General features: G+C 45.0%; 1 protein-coding gene and 1 pseudogene across 1 annotated transcript in view; both read right to left on the reverse strand.

Moving 5' to 3' along the window:
• Window positions 1-2464: 2464 nt before the first annotated feature.
• On the reverse strand, window positions 2465-3588 carry LOC119289197 (annotated as a pseudogene).
• A 2216-nt stretch (window positions 3589-5804) lies between these two features.
• Window positions 5805-26050, reverse strand: part of LOC119289198 (senescence-specific cysteine protease SAG39-like) — a 30576-nt gene continuing 10330 nt past the window's right edge. The window contains exon 3 of the mRNA XM_037568580.1: window positions 5805-6118. Coding sequence (XP_037424477.1) covers window positions 5805-6118 — 314 coding nt within the window. The remainder of the gene's footprint in view (window positions 6119-26050) is intronic.

Raw genomic sequence — 26050 nt, forward strand, 5'->3', positions numbered from 1 at the left:
AACTATGGGTGGAAGGGATGTGCTTATATAGCTGTAGTCTTGCACATGCACGTACAACGCACGCTGTGCTCTAGGATGATGTGTGAATGTCGATGGACAACAACGTGGCCGTGAAGTTAATTACCAGATAGAATAAATAACCTTGTGGTTGTACATAGTTTGTTAGCTTAATCCAACTCTCGTCCCTGGAGTCAATGGTTGTGTTCAGTAAAAAGTCGAGTGGAAGTGTGTTCAACTCTTGTTAAAAAAGATGTTGCAGCTAGGGACCTAGTTCGTTCTAGGTGAGCAGGTGAATACAAAACAATGAGAGAGCAAACAGCCGGCCGTGCAAGTATTTGCAGCTACGGAAGTAGTTATATTTTTAGCAATCCCCACCCACATATGTATGTGTGAGAATTATAGTGGGCCTTGGTCCATCAAAATTTCAGGAAATAGAAATGATACCCAGCGTGTGTGGTGCGTCATTGCAGGGATTGGTTCCAATCAAGGTTGTCAGAATCGCGATTTTGAATCGAATTGGAGCTCCGATGGTAGGATCGCAAATCGTAGAATCTTCACTATCAGGATCATGGAAACATAGATTCTATGAACTAAAATCGTAGAATCATAGAGGTTAATTTGGATCGTAAAGTCGTAGAATCGTATAACAGAATCGCGATTCTGACAACCTTGGTTCCAATTATTTCAATGATATCGGGTTGTATGAAACACTAGTATTTGCATTAATAATATAATAATCGAAACTAAAGTGCATATAAATTTATTATACCTGATCATTGTATAGTTGTAGTATATTTAAATATAAGTAGCATGAATGGTGAAAGGTTGGTCTTTCTCGTGCATAGTGGCATGTTGAGTTGACTTAGTTGTATGCCAAGAGATTTAGAGATAGCGAGGATAGCTTGTAATGGAGAGAAGTCAATGACGGTACAACTCGTGGTAGTTTAGTCACTACACTTGTACGCTGACATATAATCATGTCTACACTTGTACGCTGATGGCGCAATCGTCTTGCTTTAGCCTAGTTTTATTTGATCGGCTTTGTAAGAGGGTTACCACAACATCTTGTATCATTTTGTCAATTGAGTTTATGTATAAAGCAAGAGGAAAGGCTATTTAGTGAGCTCTCACATGTCCAAAATGGATGGGGTGGACTCAATTATTTTTGCGAAAATGATCAGATCTATTATAAAGATTCACTGAAAGTATAAAACACCTCAAACATAATAAAAATTATTTTGGTCCATGGACCACCGAACGACCATTGCCGCTCCCAGAACGAGGCGCCGCCGCTCTCATACCAGAGCCAGACTGACCTTGTTGACGGTAGCCGGGAAGTCTTCATTCACGTGCCCCTGAGGACCAGCGCCCGGAACCACAGTCATCGCCGTTGAACCTTGCATCGATCTAAAGAACCTGACACCAATTACCGTCGTTCTGTATGCACGACGAGAAACCCTAACCTTGCCGCCCCGTGGAGCTGGCAGGAATCTACGCCAGAGCTCCGTCTAATCCGTTCCAATGAACGAACTTGAGGAGAATCAAAACCCAGAAGACTGAGTCGAAGAAGCGCCGCAATCCACCCAAACGCCGCCCCTGCGAGGGCTAAAACCCTACCAATCTACTAGCCGGATCCGAGGCAACCGAAATCCCATCCCCGCCACCGGAGCCGTAGCGGCAAGCGGAGGGGAGGCGAATCCACGAGCTCGTCGGTGGAGATCAAGGGGAGGAAGGCTTTTCCTAGTCGCCTTGCCGGGTGGACTCAACTAGTGTAATAGTTTCCTAGAAAGTAAAATGCATCAGAAGTCCCAAAGATATTCTAGGTGTGTCATCTTGGTTCTATAAGTATGGAAATGCATCGGTGCAACCCAGGTATGACCTACCCACGTGGCGTGTTGACTAATGCCACTTGGGCCATATTTTGAAGAAAAATACGCCCTCAAAATTTATATCTTCTAATTTCTTTTGGTTATCATATGTGCTTTACTGCAGCATGTGAAAAGCATAGAATATTCTAGACTTCGGGTGCAACCGTTTGAAGATGATAGTTCAAGCTTTATTTAGCCAATATGAGTGACGGCCTGGTAATAGTGTCCTGAGTTGTACATTGTTTCTTATTCTTGTGCCTTTTATTCATGCGTAGCGGAACACTGTGTAATAATTTTTTTCAATACTATGGATGTGTGCATTGATTGATGAAAAGATCAGGGGCGTCCTCACATTTTCAAGGAAAAAATATTGCTCGAATCAATTTGTGGGTTTAAACAAAATGGATTTGAGCATAAACATCACCACGGAGCATTTAGCATTTAAGCTCAAAGTCATCTATCTTCTTTATATATATTTACGGAACATTTCGTGACTGTCCAAACACGAAACATTGCAGTGTAATGAAAGGTACATAGATACAAATAAAAATACATGTATTTATGTAATATTTGTAGATATACATGCCAGTGTATCCCTACTCGGTGGGGTAGGAAGGTTGCATGGCCAAGCCACACATACCACTCTTGTTAGAAATATCCTTCTCCATTCTCAGGTACCCACTCTCGCCCCATGTGATGCCCCATGAGTTCTTTAGTAGCCAATACTTAGTTCCATCACTCGTCATGCCATACCCAATCGCCGCTATCCCATGGTCCAAATCTGTTCCGCAGGAGCCGGTCATCACCCCGCCTGAGTAGTGTTGAAATATGACATCCCCTCCGTCCACAGCTACAGAGACAGGCTGGTTAGCGACAACTTTCATAAGAGAGGATTCATTGTTGGCCGGCACATCCTCGTAGCTCTTGATGGTTGCGACACTATTGCTTGCAATGCTAGTCTTGCATTGTCCATCCTGTGCTGTGTATATGGGTAGTTGGCCTCGGTGGTGAGGCCGCCGTTCTTGATGATGAACTTGAAGGCATCATCCATCTCGCTACCCTCACAACCCTGATCCACACCATGGACATCACAATCAACCAGCTCTTGCTTAGACAACGAGATGAGCTTCCCCGTGCTCAACTTCACAATGCCTTCAGTTGCCACCACAGCTGAAAATGCCCAACAACAACCTGCAATAATAGGGTCATCCTTAGTGTAATTCGAGTTATCATGGGATTATCATGGTAGCAGAACATAATGTAGATATACTACCTAAATCCACTTACCACATTTGCCTTGGTCTTTGATAGGAGTGACAACACCCTTGGTCCTCCAATCAACAGCGGTTGGAAGCGCATCGATGCTGATATTACTGTACTTGAACCCAGTTGGAGCCCTACCGCCGCTCATTTTCAATCCCTTGTTGGTCTTGGTTGCCCTGAACTCGTCATTGGTGAGGTCGGTGAACTGGTTGACACCGAGCCAGAACTTACGGTTTCCGGCATTGGACGACTCGATGAAGGCAATGTTGGCTTTGAACACCTCAAACCACTGCGCCTTCTCGGTGACGTCCTTGTAAACACGGTTGAACTCCGTCATCCACTGCTCATGCCTCTCCACCATGGCCGCGTCGCCAAGCTTGCGAGCTGACAAAACAGCACTGCTGCATAAGCAGATGCAACCTACGATGGCAAGAAGCAAAGCTTTGGGGATGGCCATGATATGTTCGATTAGTGCTACTAGTACTATTGTATGTAGCTTGGTACTTTGGCGTGTCAACAATGGGTGGAACCGGATGTGTTTATATAGCTATGGTTGCACATGCACGTTGTGCTCTCAGAGATAATTACCAGATGGAATAAATAACTTTGTGATTGTAGATAGTACACTAGACTAATTAATTTAGCTATGGCTCCAGATAGTATGACCGCCTTGCCAATTTCCGTGACCGCCTTGAGTATTATTGCCCATATTTCGTGCCAGTTGAATAAAAAACAATGATCAAACAGAAACTGCCGGACGGGCATGGCAGGCAACTATAGGAAAAGTATTTGAAACAGTACAAACAATGCGGAGGAGTTTGGTTAATCTAAAAGTCTGTAAAATTATTCTCTACTTAGTTCAATGATGCACGGCGATGACAGTGTAATAAAGAAACAATAGAGAGCCAAAACAATCCGACCTTTTGTGACAATGCTTGGTCACCTACCCCACGTTTGCAGTGCTCTAATTGCAAATTATCAAGCAATCTAAGAAGGTGTTCGGTTCAGAGTAGGTAATGTAAACGTATAATCAGTGTAGGGAGGATTAGCGAAATGAATAAAGTAGAAACCTGTTTGACTCCACAAATGTACCGATGATCCATAAAAGGTTCTGGTGTTTGTAGTTGATGAATCTATGAGGATGCGTCATGCCATTTAGTGCAAATTATGAAGTTTGTACAACGAAATATTCACTTGGCATTTAGACTGTAGCTTCCTTTAACATTAGTATCTGCAAAATATACTTTCATGTCCCATCTTGTTATGTAATACTTCATCCGATCCAAAATAAGTGTCGCAGTTTTGAACTAAGGTTAAACATTGAAGGGAGTAACTATATTATATATTTATGAAATACCAAGTTAAAGTATCTTGTGTACTACCCTCCGAAAGCATTTATATAAAATACTTCAATTTTTTCTATATGGTCAGAAAAGATAAGTAGCTTAACTTGATATTTGAAAAATACTTTCGGAAGATTTTTTTGGCCATGTCCCATTCATAGTAATCTATGACCACACTTTAGTTAAAATTTGGCGGTCACGGATTTAGGCCAATGCACAATGTTTTCGGAAAGCGTCACCAAGAAAATCGTTGATATATCAAAAGATGCATCTCTATGTTTCTTAAGTTTGCACAGCTCCGTAAATAGAACATACCATCTATCTACTAAGATACTAAACTCCCTAGAAATGCACTTTTGATGCGTCGAGGCTTTACGGTCGTTGGTGGGCCCACCTATAAGGGAGTGAATGGTTGGTGTGTGTTGCATTTGGGTCTACCTTCAAGGAACGATATATGTTGATTTATGTGTTACATGTAAGAATTGCACAACCACGCACATACCAACTCAGCCCACCTAGCACAACAAATACTGCCTCTACTGGATAAGAGCGAAAAAAAAAGACTTAACACAAGTTCATTTTGAAAAAACCCCTAACACCAACATAATTAAAAATCACCCTAACTCAAGTGAAACACACAATGAAGCAACATCTCGTAATAACCCGCATAAAAAAACTTAACTCTTGACAGAAGAACAGGACGACAAAGCACGTGCCACCCTCTAGTAAGTATGAAAATGCACAGGTCCAACCCAGGTTTGACTTACCCACGTGGCATGTTTACTAATGCTACCTCGGCCATATTTTGCAAGAAATAGATATCCTCAATAGTGAGATTTTCTAATCTCTTTTGGTTATCATATGTGCTTGTGTGTGAAAAGCACAAGGTATTCTAGATTCCGGGTGTAACCGCTTGAAGATGGCCGATCGAGCTTTATTTAGCCGATATGGGTGACGGCCTAGTAGTAGAATCATGAGCGGTACGAATTGTTGCCTATTGTTGTCCCTTTTTAAAGTGTAGTGAAATACTATGTAATAACTTTCTGTAATAGGTTGTGTGCATTGATCGATCCAAAGATCACGGACGATCTCTTATTTCTGTTTTTTCTTTTGTTCCAATCAATGATTTGATTCAAACAAGATGGGTATCAGCATAAACATCACCATAGAGCATTAAGCTTGAAGTCATCTGTCTTCTTCATATATATTGACGGAACAGTCGCGATTATACAAACAAGAAACAATGCAGTGTAATGGAAGGTGCGGACATATCGATAAAAATATGTGTATTTCTGCAGTATTTGTAGATATACGTGGCAATGTATTTCCTCTACTCAGTGGGGTAGGAAGGTTGCATGGCCAAGCCACACATACCACTCTTGTTAGAAATATCCTTCTCCATTCTGAGGTACCCACTCTCGCCCCATGTCGTGCCCCATGAGTTCTTCAGCAGCCAATACCTAGTTCCGTCACTCGTCATCCCATATCCAATCACTGCTATCCCATGGTCCAAATCAGTGCCACAGGAGCCAGTCATTACTCCGCCGGAGTAATGTTGAAACATGACATCCCCTCCGTCCATAGCTACTGACACAGGCTGGTTAGCCACGGCTTTCATAAGAGAAGATTCATCGTTGGCGGGCACTGTAAGTGCATCTAGTGCCACCCCTAGTTGGTTTTGGAGTATTGACGACAAACCTAGTTGAGGGACTAATGTGTTTGTGAGAATTGCAGGATAACACAGGTAGAAGTCCCTCATTGATTCGGTTTTCCTACCAGAGATGACCCCTAAAAATGTATGAAGACATTGAAGTCAAAGGTGGTATATGAATATATTCACATTGAAGACTATGATAAGAGAAGACACCACATGAAGCCTATGGAGCTCGAAGACTTAGATCTTTCGTAGTTCTCTTTCTTCTGTGTTGAGTCATAGGAACCACCATACTGTTAAGTGGGGTCCAAGAGAACCAGTCAGAATGACTGAAGTGATGCTTAAACAAAACCTATGTCTTCGAGTGAAGACTTTGAGAGCGAATCTTGTCCAGAGTCGGGCAAGTCAGCTTTGCTTGAAGCCCAAGTAAAGTTGTCGTGTGAGTTTGAAATCTGACCGTTGGAACACGTGTCAGTTCCTTAGTGACTCAGGGTCATTTCGGACAAATCAGGTCGGGTTGCCAAGTGGCTATAAATAGCCCACCCCCTACAACCATAAACGGTTGGCTGCTCAGATTCAGAGTACGTCTTTTGTCGTTTGAGAGCAACCCACCTCGAAGCCTTTGAGAGAGAATTCCTTGCGAGGATAAAGCCCTAACCACCCAGAGCCAAAGAGAATTAGGCATCACTTAAGTCTTCTTGTCTGTGTGATCTGAAGACTTATTACACTTGAGGATTGTGCATCCTTCAGCCGGTTAGGCGTCGCGTTCTGAGCATCCAAGAGACATTGTGGATTGCCGGTGAACAAAGTCTGTGAAGGTTTGGGAGTCTATCTTGAAGACTTACCAGAGTGATTGGGTGAGGTCTGTGTGACCTTAGCTCAAGGGGAATACGGTGAGGACTGGGTGTCCTGAGCTGCGTGTTCAGGACTGGGTGTCCGGGACTGTGTGTCCTAAGGTTTAAATACCTAGCCGCCCTAACCAGACGTACAATTGTCACAGCAACTGGAACTGGTCCAACAAATCATTGTCTTCAGCGAGTCACTGGTTTCATCTTCCCTTCCCTTTACTTACTGTTACTCCTTGTGAAGTCATTGTATGTTCGCACTATCTTTTGTCTTCACTGAGTGACTGCGTGTTCTGTGTGGCTTCACAATATCTTCCTACCTGATCCTTACTACATTGCTGCTATTAGTCATTGTGCTTTCACTCTATTGAATACTTGACTATGGCTTGCCTAGTGTAGTCTACCTTCCACTGCAGGGTAATAGGTTTATTTCTATCGTTTGTCTTCATAACTTCCACGTTTTGAAGACTTTCATAAAAATCGCCTATTCACCCCCCTCTAGTCGATATAACGTACTTTCAATTGGTATCAGAGCAAGGTGCTCCCTTGTTCTGTGTGATTCGGTTTAACCACCTGGAGTTTTAGCTATGTCGACTGCAGGGATAATTAAAGTCTCCGATGCGTGTCCGGTCTTCGATGGAACTGAATATCCCTACTAGAAGAACAAGATGCGCATGCATCTTGAAGCTATTGACGTCGACCTATGGTATGTCGTCAAGAACGGCGTTCCCAAGGCTGGAGAAGGTGTCACTGCTGCTGATGTCAAGAAGTTCGTTCAACTGGACTCTACTGCCAAGAATATCATCTGTGATCATCTGACCAAAGGACAGTATGGCCGTGTGAGTGCTTTGGAAACATCTAAGCTGGTTTGGGACTGGCTCTCCAAGGTCAATGAAGGCGTCTCAACCCAGAGAGATCAGAGAATCAGTGTCCTTCGCAACCTCTTCAACCGCTTCAAGCGAAATGACAATGAGAATGTGCAGCTCACATTTGACCGACTCACTGACATCACAAATGAGCTTCAAGCCCTCGGCGCTACTGAAATCACCAAACATGAAGTCGTCAAGACACTACTGAGATCACTTGATAGTTCGTTTGACACCCTAGCCCTGATGATTCAAGAACGTCCTGATTTCAAGACACTCGATCCGTCTAACATACTTGAGAGGCTCAATACACATGAGTTTCAGCTTTATGAGAAAAGAGATATCTACGGTCCAAACTATGGGCGAACTCGTGCCTTGAAGGCAAAAGCTGTCTCCTCATATGAAGAAGAATCTGACAGCAGTTCGGATGATCCTGAAGACATTGGAAGGGAACTTGCTATGCTTGTGAAGAAGTTCCAAAAATTCACCAAGAAGAAAGGTTTCAGAAAGTCTTCCCGATCAAGCTCAAGGAATGATGAAGCTTCTGCTCACGACTACAAGAAGAAAACATGTCACAAGTGCAAGAAACCTGGCCACTTCATCTCTAAGTGTCCACAGTGGGACAATGAGAACAAAAACAAGAAGAAGAGCAAGGAATATGACTCTGACGACAAGAAGAAGAAGAAATACTCAAAGTCTTCTTCCAAGTCTTCCTCAAAGTCTTCATCACACAAGAAGAGATCATCTGGCAAGGCACGTGCGTTTGTTGGCAAGGAAATGGATTCAGAGGAGGAGTCCGCTTCTGAGGAGGCGGAGGTGGAGTCTGAGGAGGAGTCCGATTCAGGCGTCGCAAGTCTGGCTACAGCATACGTTGCCAAGTCCATCTTCAACACTAAAGACAATGACTTCATCACCGACACCGATGCAAATGACAAGGACTACTCCGCTTCTACCTACTGCTTCATGGCACGTGGTGCCAAGGTAAACACACGCACTACTCACTATCAAACATCTAGTGACGATGTGGTTCAAAACCCAGCTACAAAACACTTGCTAAAATTGCAACTGAACAACAGAAAGCTATGGAACATATTCAAAAACTGTTAGACAGAAGCGATGATCTGATAGGTGCTGAAATGACTCGATCTAAATCCTTAATTGAAGACATAAAAAATCTTCACGTTAAGTATGTGGAACTTGAAAGTCGTCATGAAACTCTCTCAACAACTCACGAAAAGCTTTCCTATGATTATCTTCAAAGGAAGTAAGATCTTGAGAAATTGAGAGCGGCTCATGAAGATCTTCAAAAGGAAAACGAGTCACTTCGCGCCAAACAGATCAGTTCCGCTCAGGAAGGATTTGAACCACCATGTCTTAAATGCATTGAGCGTGATAATGCTACTTCTGTTGCTGAATGTTCTACTGCTACTACTGTTGCAATATCTTCAACTGTTGATGTGGTAACTAACCCCTCTGCTGAGGATACCACTGCTATTGCTAACGAGAATGCTAGGTTGAAGACATTGCTTGAAACAGGGATGTACAAAAGTCTTAAAGGGAATCAGACACTATGTGATGTCCTCAAAAAGCAGATTCTGAACCGAAACCCGAGGAAAGAGGGTGTTGGGTTCATAAGGAAAATGAATGCTGATGGCTCTTACTGGAAACCTGAGCAGTACCCCAAAACCACGTGCGTTGCTGCAAAGGAACCTTCAGCAGATCCATCCAATCTATCTGGCTTCACTTGTGCTAACCCCATTATCATTGATGAATCCCTTGATGCAAACTATAAACTGTTTAAGAATCAGAATGGTGAAGTGTTTGCCAGGTACATTGGTACTAACTGCAGGAATGGACCGCCTATGAAGAAGATCTGGGTTCCGAAAAGGTGTCTGGAGAATTTTCCTGTGAATGTCATCATGACACCTCACGTGAAGAAGACAAACCTTAGACCAAAGGCTTCATACGGTCCAAAGGCTTCATACAGACAGAGGACTCACCTGAGTCGCACTAACGCAAATGTTTTGCAGGGAAACCATACTCAGGCATATGAATATGAGAGCGGTTCATCAAACCGCCATGTTCATAAGACCAAGAACTATTCTGCTTATTCTTATGAGTATTATTGTCCGCCTGCAAGACTGTTTGCTAGGGCTCCAAAGCCAAAGTTCTCAGATGCTGCACTTAGACTTATTGCTTCTAAGCCACCCTTGAAGATGTGGGTGGCTAAGAAAGCTTAACTCTCTTTTGCAGGGAAAGGTTCCCAGCAGAAAACCAAAATCGTCTGACGCTATTGCTGGGGACCTTAAACATCTTGTAGGGCACAAGATCAAATGCCCGAATGGTCTTACTATGTACTTCGTTCCTGAATCGCTTGCTACTCTCCCTATTAGTCGTAATCTGGATCTAAGCTTTCATAACCCACTGGTTCGTCAAATGTTTTTGCTTCACAATGCTGTTCGTGAAGCTTATCCCCCTAACTGCACTGTAGGGTACGACACCAGCATCTTCAGAATGGATTATTGATAGTGGGTGTACAAATCACATGACTGGCAAAAGAAGCCTTCTTATGGACTCAACCTTATGTCCATCCGACAAGAGCCACATCACATTTGCTGACACTGGTAAAAGTAAGGTATTGGGTCTAGGTAGAGTTGCAATCTCAAGGGATCAACACATCGATAAAGTCATGCTTGTTGAATCCCTTGGCTTCAACTTAATGTCTGTCTCAATGCTTTGCGATTTAAACATGATCGTAATATTTGGAAAATATCGTTGCCTTGTTCTAATGGAATCTGACAAGTCTCTAGTATTTGAAGGGTATCGAAAAGATGATTTGTACGTGGTAGATTTCTCAGTAGGACCACAGCTTGCCGTATGTCTTCTAGCAAAAGCTTCAGAATGCTGGCTCTGGCATCGGAGGCTTGGGCATGCTGGCATGAGGAACCTCCACACCCTGGCAAAGAAGAAGCATGCCATAGGCATCGAGGGTGTCGAGTTCAAGAAAGATCACTTATGCGGTGCCTGTGAGGCAGGAAAGATGACGAGGGCCAAACATCCCTCGAAGACAATCATGACCACTACTCGACCCTTCGAACTGCTTCACATGGATCTTTTTGGTCCCACTCATGACTCAACTCTTACTACTACTACTACTTGTCTCTATGGCTTTGTCATTGTTGATGATTATTCTAGATATACTTGGGTGCACATAATCCTTTACAAGACTGAAGTGCAGGATGTCTTCAGACGCTTCGCCAATCGAGCAATGAACAACTATGGCGCCAAGATAAAGCATATCAGAAGTGACAATGACACTGAATTCAAGAACACTAGCCTTGATACATATCTTGATACCTTGGGCATCACACATGAATTCTCAGCCCCGTACACGCCACAGCAGAATGGGATCGTCGAACGCAAGAACAGAACACTCATTGAGACGGCCAGAACGATGCTAGATGAATACAAGACTCCAAGAAAATTCTGGCCTGAAGCCATTGATACTGCATGCCATACAACCAATCGTGTTTATCTTCACAAGCTTCTGAACAAGACATCTTATGAGCTCCTTACTGGCAAGAAGCCAAATGTCAGTTACTTCAGAGTATTTGGCGTCAGGTGCTGGATCAAGGACCCACATCACACCTCAAAGTTTGCACCAAAAGCACATGAGGGTTTTATGCTCGGATATGGAAAGGATTCGCACTCCTACAGAGTCTTCAATCTCTTTCATTACAAAGTGGTTGAAACAGTGGATGTGCGATTCGATGAGACCAACGGTTCACAAAGAGAGCAACTGCCAAATGTGCTAGATGAAGTTCCATCCAGTGAATCAATCAAGCTAATGGGAACTGGAGAAATTATACCTTCTGAAGCTCATCCTGAAGAAGAACTTATCATCTCAGCACCTGATCAACATGAAGACAATGCTCAGCCTGAAGACATTCCTTCTAACAACGACAATGATCAGCAAGAGCAAAATCTTCGCCCTGTACATCCTCGCATTGCCAATGAAATGCAGATTGAAAGAATAATTGATAGCATCAATGCACCCGGTCCACTCACTCGTTCAAGGGCAACTCAGCTAGCAAATTTCTGTGGGCACTTCGCATTCGTCTCAATAACAGAACCCAAGAAAGTTGAAGAAGTCTTCATGGAACCTGAATGGATTCAAGCTATGCAAGACGAGCTTCAAAAGTTTGAGCTGAATAATGTATGGGAACTGGTCAAGCGTCTCGATCCTCGGAAGCACAACATAATAGGCACCAAATGGATATACCGCAACAAGCAAGATGAGCATGGTCAAGTTGTCAGAAACAAAGCTCGTCTCGTTGCTCAAGGATATACTCAAGTGGAAGGCATTGACTTTGATGAAACATTTGCTCCTGTGGCTAGACTTGAAGCCATACGCATACTGCTGGCCTATGCAAATCATCACAACATACTTCTTTATCAAATGGATGTGAAGAGCGCATTCCTCAATGGCAAGATTGAACAAGAAGTGTATGTTGCACAACCTCCTGGCTTTGAAAATCCAAAACATCCTGACATGGTATACAAGCTCAACAAGGCACTGTATGGCCTCAAACAAGCCCCTCGGGCCTGGTATGACACACTCAAATACTTCTTGAAGAACAAAGGCTTCATACCTGGTTCTCTCGACCCCACTCTCTTCACGAAGACATATGATGGTGAACTGTTTGTGTGCCAAATATATGTGGATGACATTATCTTTGGCTGCACCAATCAGAAGTACAGTGAAGAGTTTGGATATATGATGCAAGAGCAATATCAAATGACTATGATGGGAGAGCTGAAGTTCTTTCTCGGTCTTCAAATACGACAGCAACGCAACGGCATCTTCATATCTCAAGAGAAGTATCTCAAAGATTGCCTGAAGAAGTTCGGTATGCAAGACTGCAAAGGCTTCACGACGCCAATGCCAGCCAAGCATCATCTGGGTCCTGACGACAATGGTAAAGAGTTCGATCAAAAGGTATACCGCTCCATGATTGGTTCTTTACTTTATCTATGTGCATCTAGGCCAGATATTATGTTTAGTGTTTGCATGTGTGCTCGATTTCAAGCGGCACCAAAGGAGTCGCATCACTTAGCTGTGAAGCGAATTCTCCGATATTTGGCTCACACCCCAACTCTGGGATTATGGTATCCAAAGGGCTCAGAGTTTGATCTGATTGGATTCTCGGATGCTGATTATGCTGGTGACAAAGTTGATCGCAAGTCTACATCAGGCACATGTCACTTTCTGAGACGATCACTTGTATGTTGGTCTTCAAAGAAGCAGAACCGTGTATCTCTCTCCACTGCTGAAGCTGAATACATTGCTGCTGGATCTTGCTGCACTCAGCTTCTGTGGATGAAGCAAACGCTCAAAGACTATGGCATTCATCTGAAGCAAGTACCACTCTACTGCGACAACGAAAGCGCCATCAAGATTGCCAACAACCCAGTTCAACACTCGAAGACAAAGCACATTGAAATTCGTCATCAGTTTCTCAGAGATCATGTTGTGAAGGAAGATATTGATATCATACACGTCAACACTGAAGAGCAATTGGCAGATATCTTCACCAAGCCCTTGGATGAGAAGAGATTTTGCAAGTTACGGTGTGAGCTAAATATCCTGAAATCCTCAAATGTCCTGTGATCAGGCACACATCCTAACCCTTATGCATATTGATGACTTAGATGTGCAACACACGAAGTAAAGTATATCTTCAATCAATGAAGACATACATTCTAAGTGTGAATACATTAATGTGGAATTTGACTTCGGAGCGCCACGATAATTGTGCGCCGTGTCTGGGTCTAATACTTCCTATACGGTGGGTAACGCCACCACCAAATGTTCTATTTTGAAGTGTTTCACTCATGGCGTTACCTTGCTATGTCTTCACATTTGGTTTGGCTTAAATCTCAACATGTCTTCATGATTATCTTCACTATGTTGATTATATATATATATACTAGTGTTCTGTCCTCTACAACATTCACTTATAGCTATGTCTTCTTGTTGAATCTTTTGAATTAAGTGAATGTGATCGGACCCTAACCTCTCTATGCTATCTATCTCAAACTCTATCTCTCCAAATCATATGCATTCTATTGAAACTGTCGAATGTCTTCTCTGCGTCCTTGTCAGCAGAAGATACAAAGACAAACCTTAAGTCCACCTTCAATGCTCATTCCTCCACATGAAACCCGGAGAAGTAGGAATGACCACCCGACAATCCAGGCGTGCGTGGGACGTGGAACAAACCCCAAAATTCTACATGATGGCCACGTGTTCCTCAGATGCGAATCGCCAGGGGCACCTGTGTAATAACGCAGTGCCGCCCCTATACCTATAAATACACACTTCACGGCGGTCATTATCTCTTCTTCCACTCTCGCACGAACCCTAGCGCCACCGCTAGCCCTCGACGACGCCAGCGACGAAGCGCTTCGCTGCCGCAACCTCTCCGACGCCGTCTTCACACCGACCGCGGACATCGTCCTCTCCGCCGTCGCCGTAGGTGTCCTCCGTCGCCAAGTTAGGGCACGGAAGATCGAACTGCTCGGCCTCATCTTCCACTCCGTCTAGCAGTTCTTAGTGTGGTAAATAAAACTTCCTTTTTACGGCACCGTTGATCCTATGGCTTTGCCACTTTCTACCACAAGCAGTTTCTATTCACACAAGTTAGATCTCTCTCATACTGCATCTCATAACATGCCTAGTATATTCACTTATGCTTCACAAAGTAGTTAGATTCCTCACTTGTACTGATCTCTGGATTCATATAAATCTGGAACCAACTCCTTATCTATGAGTGAATGTCTTCGCATGATGAGGTCAATGTCTTCTAAACTGATTTATATTCAAAATCTTCTGAGAATGCATATGACCTCTTCCCATTCCCTCGCACCTTAATGCTGTCACAGGTACATGTCCGTGGGAGAATCCCTTGGTTCTCATAGTCTGCATTCATTTGCAGAATTCTTACAGCATCATATAAATTCTCCCGAAGCAAGTTCCTGTTTGTCCAGCAAGCGAAATTTTTTGAAGCCTTTGAACGTGTTGAAGCCGTTCAGTTTAAAGTTCATGGCTTCAGAGAAATCAGCAAGGAAGGGTGGCAGAAAGCGTCGTGGAGAAACATCTAGAGATCTGCCAGATGACCTCTCAGAACTGTACAAGACAGATCCTGAAGAGGATTACAATCAGCGCAAGACCCGAATCCAATGGATTCGAAGATATTGGACAGAACAATGATTCAAATACCGATTTGTAAACCAGGAATATGCTGAGAAAAATGCCATCAAGAGACCGCGGGGAGACATCCTATACAAGAATCTTCAACCCAGGTCCAGAGATGAAGCCATTGAACAAGGCTTCTATCCCTGCATGGTCCGTGGGCCACAGCCTGTTGATGCACACCCATCGTCACTACTATGGTGTCATGACGACATTCTGTTCAAGCACAACTTCCAGTTTGCCCAGAACTCAGCTAAGCAAAACAAGAAGACATTGGGACTAGATTTCAACCCTGGTCCCTCAACTCCAAGGGCTGATGGCACACGAGATGCAGAACCCAATGTCATCGGTCCTTTCTACAACCTTGAAGGCCTCATCACCCATATCTTGGTTCAAGGGACTGCAGTGAATGAGCCTGCAGCTGACGCTGAATCAGATGAAGCGCCTACAGCGCCAAAGCCAAAGAAGTTGAAGAAGCATAAAGCTTCAAAGCCTGCCCCTTCACCAAAAATCTCACGGGCGAAGCCACTAGCAACTGCACCTCCTGAAGACAGTGTGCAGTCCGAAGATTTTTCACGCATCTCCAAGCCCCAGAAGGTCAAGATGCCTCTGCCACACACCGGCCAAGAGCTAACAGCTGCTGCCATTCTGCGCAATGATGCCATTGATCTGTCAAGTGATGAAGATCTTGCAGATGACGCTCTTGAGCAACTCATCAAGAGCAAAGAAGAAGTAGAAATCTTCAATGATCTGCCTCTCTTTGATGTAACAATTATCCACAACTTCATTGATGAATGGTTTGACACGCCAAACATCAGCTTCGACGATCTCCAACTACCCATTGGCCTCAGTGTCGCCTTCCATGGCGCCATTGCTTCAGAGTTAGCTATTGCCCAGAGCATTGTTGAACTGAAGCAGAAGATTGACTTTGAGAAATCTCAGTTCAAGAAGCATATGGCCAAGCTCAGCGTGCAAGAGGTGAAGAACTTCAAGATTATGTTGCACGAGCTCAAGGAAGCCTTTCTCAAGAAACGTGCAGAAGCTCAAGGTTCTCGTGAGCGCATGAAGGTTCTGGCTGACAAATGTGTGCATGCCTACAATGAGGCTGAGAAGCGCAAGGCCCTTGGGCGTCCTGACATCGACCCCAGGATGGCAGCAAAGAAGATGAAGAAGCCCGCTACGGCTGAATCTGACGCACCAAGGCAGGAAGCAGATCCCATTGTCTTCCCAACTAGAATGACTGGCTCGAAGCCAAAGATCCGGTCAACCGCTTCAGAGCTCAAGAAGACGAGGACTGTTGAGGCTGAAGCCAGGAAGAGGAAATATCCTGAAGCCTCTCCTATTACCCCCTCCAAGAAGAAGAGGAAGACCAAGAAAGATCGGGCTGCTCCCACAGAGCCTTTGATAGTTGAACCCATTTCCATGGTTCGTCCTGACGCTGAACGCCAACTGGCAATCCATGAGCATGCTTTCACAGAGGCTCATGAAGCTGAAGACTTTTCAGCAGCTGATCCCATCGCTGCTGAAAACATTGGTCAACATGACCATGTAGAAGATGGTGCAGTCCTTCCTCAGCTCGAGAACAGTGAACTCATCAGCATTGGTCGTCCTCTGACGCCAATCGCTCAAGATGCTTTATGGGCTGATCGCCCACAAGAGGAAGAAGACTTTGAGGCCCAGCCAACTCCAACTACACAGGCGTCGCCTGCGTTGCACAGGCTTCGCAAAGGACCTAGGCCTCCAGTCTCTGCGTCTGAAGCTGAAACTGCTGAAGACATTCCGGCTGCATCAGCTGATGAAGAAGAAGTCCCACAAGCTGCTACTCCCCTGTCCCACCAAGAAGCGGTTCTCGAGGAGAACATGATTGTGATCGACCCTCCAGCTCGTCAAGTGGAGGTTGAAAATCTTGAGGCTGCTACCACCACCACCAATGAAGCCACTGACGCTGTCATGGCTGAAGCTAATGTGGAGCCCTCCCCAACGGAAGAAGAAGTCAGCGAAGCCACTGATCCCGCCACTTCTGTTCCTAAGTCTGCTGCCGGTCCCCGGTTCGACTATCATGTTGAGCACAGGCCTCAGGTACAGAAGCCAATCCCAAGATTGCCAAGGTTCCCAGGTCCTGCATCAGCACCTGGCTCCTTCAATATCAATGGCTTCAGAGCAGACAACACATTCTTCAACAGCTCCAGGAACCCCTACTCCAGGGAAAGAATATCATCTGATCGGTTCTGGAGTTATCCGCAGCGAAGCTATTACTCATGCGTTCTTTACAACCAAGGTCGCATCTTCCCACACAAGCGCCTTGACATTGAAGTAATAGCTGGTCTGCCCTGTCTGGAAGAAGCTCTGGATTGCTTCAAAGAAGTTGGATTGCTGCCGTTCGTTACTGACCAAGAGCATTGGAACGAAGAGTTGCTGCTCCAATTCTATGCCACACTTCACATCCGTGGGTATAGCAGAGATCCGAAGACTTGGGTCCTGGAGTGGATGATAGGAAACGTTCATCACGAAGCCAAAGCCTTTGACATCATTGAGCTCACTGGTTTGCCCACTCTTGACGATCTCTACGAGCATGGCTGTCAGCTTCATAGTGAAGCTATTGAGAGCATCTTTCAGAAGACTGAACCTAATATGAGTCAGATGCTCAGTATGATGAAGCCATTGCCCCAAGATGCTGCTTATCCCACGGAGTTCTTTGTTGAAGACCTTGAGTATCTGCCAAGAACCATTTATCACATCATAAGGCGAACTCTCTGGCCAATCAAAGGACATTCTCCCCATGCCAAGCTGGAAGGTGCAATGAAGACTTTGGTCTTCTACATTCTTCATGGAAAATGCTTCAATACACAGGATTTCTTCATTCGCCAACTTGCTACATCTGGATCTGATCTGTTTGGTTTGAAGTTCTATGCTCCTTGGGTGATGCGGCTGATCAAATTTCACTCCGCTATCTCATATCAGCCCTCGGCCCGCAACCATCTGATCTTTTTTCCTGATGTGGATATGTCTATTGAAGCCATCTATCCTGAGCCTGCCAAGGAACCTCTCAGTCTTCAGAATGCAGAGCATCAAAGTTTCACTCAAAAGGTTGAAGGCGTGGAAGCCGTAACTCGTGTGTATCCTTTGGCTGGCACTACACGTGCACCGCATCCTGCTCTCACTGAAGCCACTGACAGTACAACTGCTCCACGACCCAAGAAGCGCACTCGTGTTCTCAACGACCGAGAGCTTCTTGTGGCTCTTCATCAGAAACATGATAGGCATCATGACTGGCTGAAGCGTCAGATGCAAAGCCTCTTGGTGGATGTTAATCACATTCACAATCTTGCCACCAAGAATGCTTTTGTTGCCCATGAAACCTCTCGCCGCACATGGAAAGGGCTAACACTGATGTGTTCTGAAGATGATCTTCAAGAGGATGGCTTCACTGAGCGATTCAAGTTTGACTCCACACCTCCTTGAAGGGCAGTGCTGCGACGAACTCCATCCCTTGAAGACTCTGAGTTCTCTTCCTCTGCTGCAACTGTGAATGCCAGAATGATCGAGGATGAAGACAATGCTACTTCACCGCCACCTCCCTCAGCATGCTTCGACTCTGCTCCAAGCTCTTCAGCACCGCCAAACACCACCAACGACCCTGCTGCTTCACCTACTCCTCATGGGAACGAGTAGATGCTCTATGTCTTCAAACTTTTTTGGTCCTTACTGACAAAAGGGGGAGAAGCATATGAGGTTGATAGTCTTCAAGCGGGTCCATATGGGCGGGTGCTTTATATTTTGCTTCGTGCTTACAACTCTCATTTTGCTACATTTGGTTGTTTGAGTTGTAACACTTAAACTCGATGGTCGTCTGCTACTTATCTGCCACCTTGTGTTGCGATGATAAATTCCGCACTTAGATCATTCTGCAGACGTCCATTTTCCATTATGCATGTCATTATCTTCATATACTTTCACATGCATAGTGGATTGTCATCATAAGTTGAAGTGGATCTCCACAAGTACAACCTGCCATGTGCATTTGCATTCCAAAAGCAAATTACTTATATGCACATCTTCAGGGGGAGCTCTTGCAACTTATGAAGACAATTCCTTATCCTTTACAATTTCACAGATTATATTCCCCGTTGAAAACTTCAACTAGTTTGTCATCAATCACCAAAAAGGGGGAGATTGTAAGTGCATCTAGTGCCACCCCTAGTTGGTTTTGGAGTATTGACGACAAACCTAGTTGAGAGACTAATGTGTTTGTGAGAATTGCACGATAACACAGGTAGAAGTCCCTCATTGATTCGGTTTTCCTACCAGGGATGACCCCTAAAAATGTATGAAGACATTGAAGTCAAAGGTGGTATATGAAGATATTCACATTAAAGACTATGACAAGAGAAGACACCACATGAAGCCTATGGAGCTCGAAGACTTAGATCTTTCGTAGTTCTCTTTCTTCTGTGTTGAGTCATAGGAACCACCGTACTGTTAAGTGGGGTCCAAGAGAACCAGTCAGAATGACTGAAGTGATGCTTAAACAAAACCTATGTCTTCGAGTGAAGACTTTGAGAGCGAATCTTATCCAGAGTCGGGCAAGTCAGCTTTGCTTGAAGCCCAAGTAAAGTTGCCGTGTGAGTTTGAAATCTGACCGTTGGAACACGTGTCAGTTCCTTAGTGACCCAGGGTCATTTCGGACAAATCAGGTCGGGTTGCCAAGTGGCTATAAATAGCCCACCCCCTACAACCATAAACGGTTGGCTGCTCAGATTCAGAGTACGGCTTTTGTCATTTGAGAGCAACCCACCTCGAAGCCTTTGAGAGAGAATTCCTTGCGAGGATAAAGCCCTAACCACCCAGAGCCAAAGAGAATTAGGCATCACTTAAGTCTTCTTGTCTGTGTGATCTGAAGACTTATTACACTTGAGGACTGTGCATCCTCCAGCCGGTTAGGCGTCGCGTTCTGAGCATCCAAGAGACATTGTGGATTGTCGGTGAACGAAGTCTGTGAAGGTTTGAGAGTCTACCTTGAAGACTTACCAGAGTGATTGGGCGAGGTCTGTGTGACCTTAGCTCAAGGGGAATACGGTGAGGACTGGGTGTCCTGAGCTGCATGTTCAGGACTGGATGTCCGGGACTGTGTGTTCTAAGGTTTAAATACCTAGCCGCCCTAACCAAACGCACAGTTGTCACAGCAACTGGAACTGGTCCAACAAATCATTGTCTTCAGCGAGTCACTGGTTTCATCTTCCCTTCCCTTTACTTACTGTTACTCCTTGTGAAGTCATTGTATGTTCGCACTATCTTTTGTCTTCACTAAGTGACTGCGTGTTCTGTATGGTTTCACAATATCTTCCTACCTGATCCTTACTACATTGCTGCTATTAGTCATTGTGCTTTCACTCTATTGAATACTTGACTATGGCTTGCCTAGTGTAGTCTACCTTCCGCTGCAGGGTAATAGGTTTATTTCTATCGTTTGTCTTCATAACTTCCACGTTTTGAAGACTTTCATAAAAATCGCCTATTCACCCCCCCTCTAGTCGATATAACGCACTTTCAGTCACATCCTCGTAGCCCTTGATGGTTGCAACATTGTTGCTTGCAATGCTAGTCTTGCATTGTCCATCTTGTGCCATGTAGGGGTAGTTGGCCTCAGTGGTGAGGCCGCCATTCTTGATGATGAACTTGAAGGCGTCATCCATCTCACCACCATCACAACCCTGATCAACACCATGAACGTCACAGTCAACTAGCTCTTGTTCCGACAGAGAGACAAGCTTCCCGGTGCTCAACTTCACAATGCCTTCGGTTGCGGCTACAACTGAAAAGGCCCAACAACAGCCTGCAATGATAGTGTTATCCTTAGTGTGATTTCAGTTATCATGATAGAATGATATATATACTTTGGTCAAACTTTGGAAAGTTTGATTTAATACAAACCTAATATGCAAACCAAAAATAAACGAGGATACTACCGAAATCTAATTACCACATTGGCCCTGGTCTTTGATAGGTGTGACGGCACCCTTGGTTCTCCAATCAACAGCGGTTGGAAGTGCATCGGTGTTGACATTGTTGTACTTGAACCTGGTTGGAGCCCGGCTACCGCTCCTCTTGAGGCCCTTGTTGGTCTTGGTTGCCTTGAACCCATCATTGGTGAGGTTAGTAAACTGGTTGACACCGAGCCAGAACTAGGTAGCACGATCAATGTTCGAATGATGATTCAATAAGCAATAGAATTTCTAAAGAAACTGTAGACCAATAACTTCAAAGCAATAGGGTTGCTAGAAGTTTAGAATTTACACATCACAGACCATTTGTCGGTATTCCGGTTAGAAACAACATGGAGACCAAGAATGAACGCAAATGGCGAGAGATAATACTATATCAAGAATTCTCAAGAGGTGCAGACTCGATTCCGTTATCGGTGTCCTTGAGTGTTTCATAACTCAAAGCCCGTGAAAAATTGGAGTCCGTGCGAATGTAATACCTGATGAAGAACTCATAAGAGGTTATGCAGTTCCATGATAATCTCGAGATACCAGGGGGTAATACTCGACGACGTGTCAAAGTAAAGGTTGGACTGGTGTATTGACCTACAGAAAACAAGTGCTTAAACTTGCCCGAGAAATGGGATCAGAGAAGAACATGGTCGGAACCACGATTGCAGAAGGCCAGATCCCAGATATAAGATGAACTTCTACCAAGGGAATAATTAATTAAAGAGAAGCTTTAATGGTAAGATCTACATCATGTCCATGGGCATGAACGCAAAGTTCAAGGTCGACTCCCACTTCTTCAATGCATAACCTTTCACTCATTTCTCTAGGTAAAAATGATCTTAGTGTCAAAACCTACCCGGTGAATTACCAGAGGAGTATGACCCGTGAAAACTTTCGGGTTCACACAGATTAAGGAAGGCATAGGTTCAACCCATCGGGGATTCTTAGAACATATACCATGAACTTCAGGAGTAAATAACACAAGCTCAAAGTAGAGCATGGCTGACAAAAGTAGAGTATACAATTTACAAGGGCATTATGTATTAGGTAAAGAACTCACAAGAATTTTGGTTGTGGAGGACATTGTCGGAAAAATAACCCGGCAATGGGTATGGCGGTCCACAACGGGGCTGATGTGAGTATCGATACTCAATCAAAGGAAGAAGGGATGCCAAGGCATCGGATTATAGAAACAACTGACTAATTCAAATCTTAATGCAAAGAAATTTTATGATTCCCAAATCAAGGGATCAGAAGCAATCGTTCTGATCAAAAATGAATAAGTTCAATAGACTTAGAAGCACAAACGATCAAGGCATTGATTGGTCAAGAACCAACTCATATCCAAATGACGTCTGAGCCGGAAGGATGAATCCTAGGATTCGACCGAGGAATGCGGGCATCCTCAACATATTGAATCAACAGACTTAAAATGATAAAGACAAGGGAGGCCAATAAGATTACGAAACTTTTCGGATTAACCACAATTTAAGAAAGCGAGAATTTCTAGAGCAATAGGCTGCTTGGGATTTTCGGAAGATCGAATAGTATTTCGAAGACCATTGTGAAACACATGAACAACTGGGGGATGAGCGGATACTCGATAAGTGTGAAAATTTTCCATAGGGGTATTCAGGTGACAAATAACTGCAAGGCAGTAAGCTTAAAGGATTATCGAAACATCGACGAGTAATTCGGGGTATCTTGTAATAACAAGACCAACTGGGGATGAATGTAAGAATAACAACTGCAAGTAGTTATCCATAAGGGTTGATGGTGGAAGGGAATTGCAAACGCGGTGAACACAAGTTCTCGGGTTAATAGCGGAGAGTATCTTCAGGGTCTCTGCGTGCAGCACACGATCATCAGCAATAAGGGGCTCTCCGGGTGAAAGAGATAACGAGATCCTAATGTTAGATTTAGCAAAATTCATTTAACCCGAATAGAAGAGAGCTCAGAGTCCCAGAGTAAGGATCGAGGAGTAAAAGATCCTAATACCACCCAGATGGCGACGTGGGCCCGTAAGGCACACAACCATGTTAGTAAAAGTTTTGCAATGTCTAGACTCGACTTTGGCCAAGGAGTATGGAAGGGGGAATTCCTACAGGCAGTTGGCTCTGATACCAACTTGTGATGCCCCCGATTCAATCGTACACTAATCATGCACGCAAATGTGTACGATCAAGATCAGGGACTCACGGGAAGATATCACAACACAACTCTAAAACATAAATAAGTCATACAAGCATCATAATACAAGCCAGGGGCCTCGAGGGCTCGAATACAAGTGCTCGATCATAGACGAGTCAGCGGAAGCAACAATATCTGAGTACAGACATAAGTTAATCAAGTTTGCCTTAAGAAGGCTAGCACAAACTGGGATACAGATGGAAAGAGGCGCAGGCCTCCTGCCTGGGATCCTCCTAAACTACTCATGGTCGTCGTCAGCAGCCTGCACGTAGCAGTAGGCACCTCCAGTGTAGTAGGAATCATCGTCGACGGTGGCGTCTGGCTCCAGGGCTTCAGCATCTGGTTGCGACAACCAGGTAGAAGGGAAAGGGGAAAAGAGGGAGAAAAGCAACCGTGAGTACTCATCCAAAGTACTCGCAAGCAAGGAGCTACACTACATGTGCATGGGTATATGTGTAAAGAGCCATATCGGTGGACTGAACTGCAGAATGCCAGAATAAAAGGGGGATAGCTAATCCTGTCGAAGACTACGCTTCTTGCAGCCTCCGTCTTGCAGCATGTAGAAGAGAGTAGATTGAAGTCCTCCAAGTAGCATCTCCAAGTAGCATCTCCAAGTAGCATCTCCAGGTAGCATCTCCAGTCGCATCGCATAGCATAATCCTACCCGACGGTCCTCCCCTCGTCGCCCTGTGGAAAAGCGATCACCGGGTTGTCTGTGGAACTTGGAAGGGTGTGTTTTATTAAGTATCCGATTCTAGTTGTCATAAGGTCAAGGTACAACTCCAAGTCGTCCTGTTACCGAAGACCACGGCTATTCGAATAGATTAACTTCCCTGCAGGGGTGCACCAACTTACCCAACACGCTTGATCCCATTTGGCCGGACACACTTTCCCGGGTCATGCCCGACCGCGAAAGATCAACACGTCGCAGCCCCACCTAGGCTCAACAGAGAGGCCAGCACGCCGGTCTAAACCTAAGCGCACAGGGGTCTGGGCCCATCGCCCATAGCACACCTGCACGTTGCGTACGCGGCCGAAAGCAGAACTAGCCCCCTTAATACAAGAGCAGGCTTACGTTCCAATCCGGCGCGCGCCACTCAGTCGCTGGCGTCACGAAGTGCTTCGGCTGATACCACGACGCCGAGTGCCCATATCTTTCCCACGTAGTTGGTTAGTGCGTATAGGCTCGTAGCCAACTCAGATCAAATACCAAGATCTCGTTAAGCGTGTTAAGTATCCGCGAACGCCGAACAGGGCCAGGCCCACCTCTCTCCTAGGCGGTCTCAACCTGCCCTGTCGCTCCGCCACAAAGATCCACTCGCGGGTGCTCCACCAGCCGACCCGACTTTAGTCTCCACATGTATCATGTATAGAGTATATAGTATATACCCATGATCACCTCCCGAGTGATCACGGCCCGATAGTATAGCACGGCTGACGGACAAGAATGAAGGGCCATAGATGAATATACTAGCATCCTATACTAAGCATATAGGATTGCAGGTAAAGGTAACAACAGTAGTATCAAGGACAGGCTATGCATCAGGATAGGTATAACAGAAAGTAGTAACATGCTACACTACTCTAATGCAAGCAGTATAGAGTAGAATAGGCGATATCTGGTGATCAAGGGGGGGGCTTGCCTGGTTGCTCTGGCAAGAGAGAGGGGTCGTCAACTCCGTAGTCGAACTGGGCAGCAGCAGCGTCGGTCTCGTAGTCTACCGGAGAGAAGAGGGGGAAGAAACAATGAATACCATGTAAACAGATGCATATCGATGCAAGACAAGACCAGTAAAGATGCTAGGCGTGCCCTAACGTGGTATGAGGTGGTACCGGTTAAGGGGGGAAACATCCGGGAAAGTATTCCCGGTGTTCCGTGTTTTTGACAAATGAACCGGAGGTGGAAAGTTGCGGGTTTGATATGTTAGGGGTGTGTGGTGGACGAACGGGCTGCGTATCCGGGTTCGTCTCGTCGTTTTGAGCAACTTTCATGTTGAAAATATTTTAACCCGGGTTACAGATTAAAAGATATGATTTTCTAAAGATTTTATTAATTTCTGGAATTCAATTAATTATTTAATCCAACATTATCCAGAATAGTAAATGATGACGTCAGCATGACATCAGAGTGATGTCAGTAGTCAACGTTGACCATTGACCTGGTCAACCTGACGTGTGGGTCTAGTGGGACCCACCTGTCATTCTCTGTTTAGGTTAATTACAGATTAGTTAATTTAATTAGTGATTAGGTTAATCTAATCAGGATTAATTAACTTAATTAATTAATTACTTAATTAATTAATATTTTAATTATTTCAGTTATTATTTATTTATTTAATATATTTTTATTTTATTATTATTATTATTATTATTTTAAACGTTCCAGGGCGGGCCCCTGTGGTCAGTGGCCCATGAGGCTAAACGGGCGCGGGTGCGGGCGCTCGCCCGAACGAGCGTGGGCGCTGGGCGCTGCGGGCGCAGCCCAACAAAGCGATGCGGGGCGCCGGTGGCGACGGCGCCGGCCAGGCGGCCGGAGCGGTGGCCGGCGAGCAGCTGCGGAGGGGTGAGCCGTCAGACGAGGCCGAGGGCCAAAGGGGGAATGGCCGTGGTCGAGCCATACGGCCGGGACGAGGCACGGGCGGTTGCGGGCAGGAACGGCAGGGCGCCGGGGAGCTAGGGCCAGTCCACGGCGAGGGTAGCAGCGACGGGGAGGAACGGGGCGGCGCGGTCAAGCACGACGAGCGTGTGCACGCGCGCGGTGAAGCTCGACGGG

The sequence above is a fragment of the Triticum dicoccoides genome, chromosome 4A (assembly GCF_002162155.2).
Source record: "Triticum dicoccoides isolate Atlit2015 ecotype Zavitan chromosome 4A, WEW_v2.0, whole genome shotgun sequence".
Lineage (NCBI taxonomy): Eukaryota > Viridiplantae > Streptophyta > Magnoliopsida > Poales > Poaceae > Triticum > Triticum dicoccoides.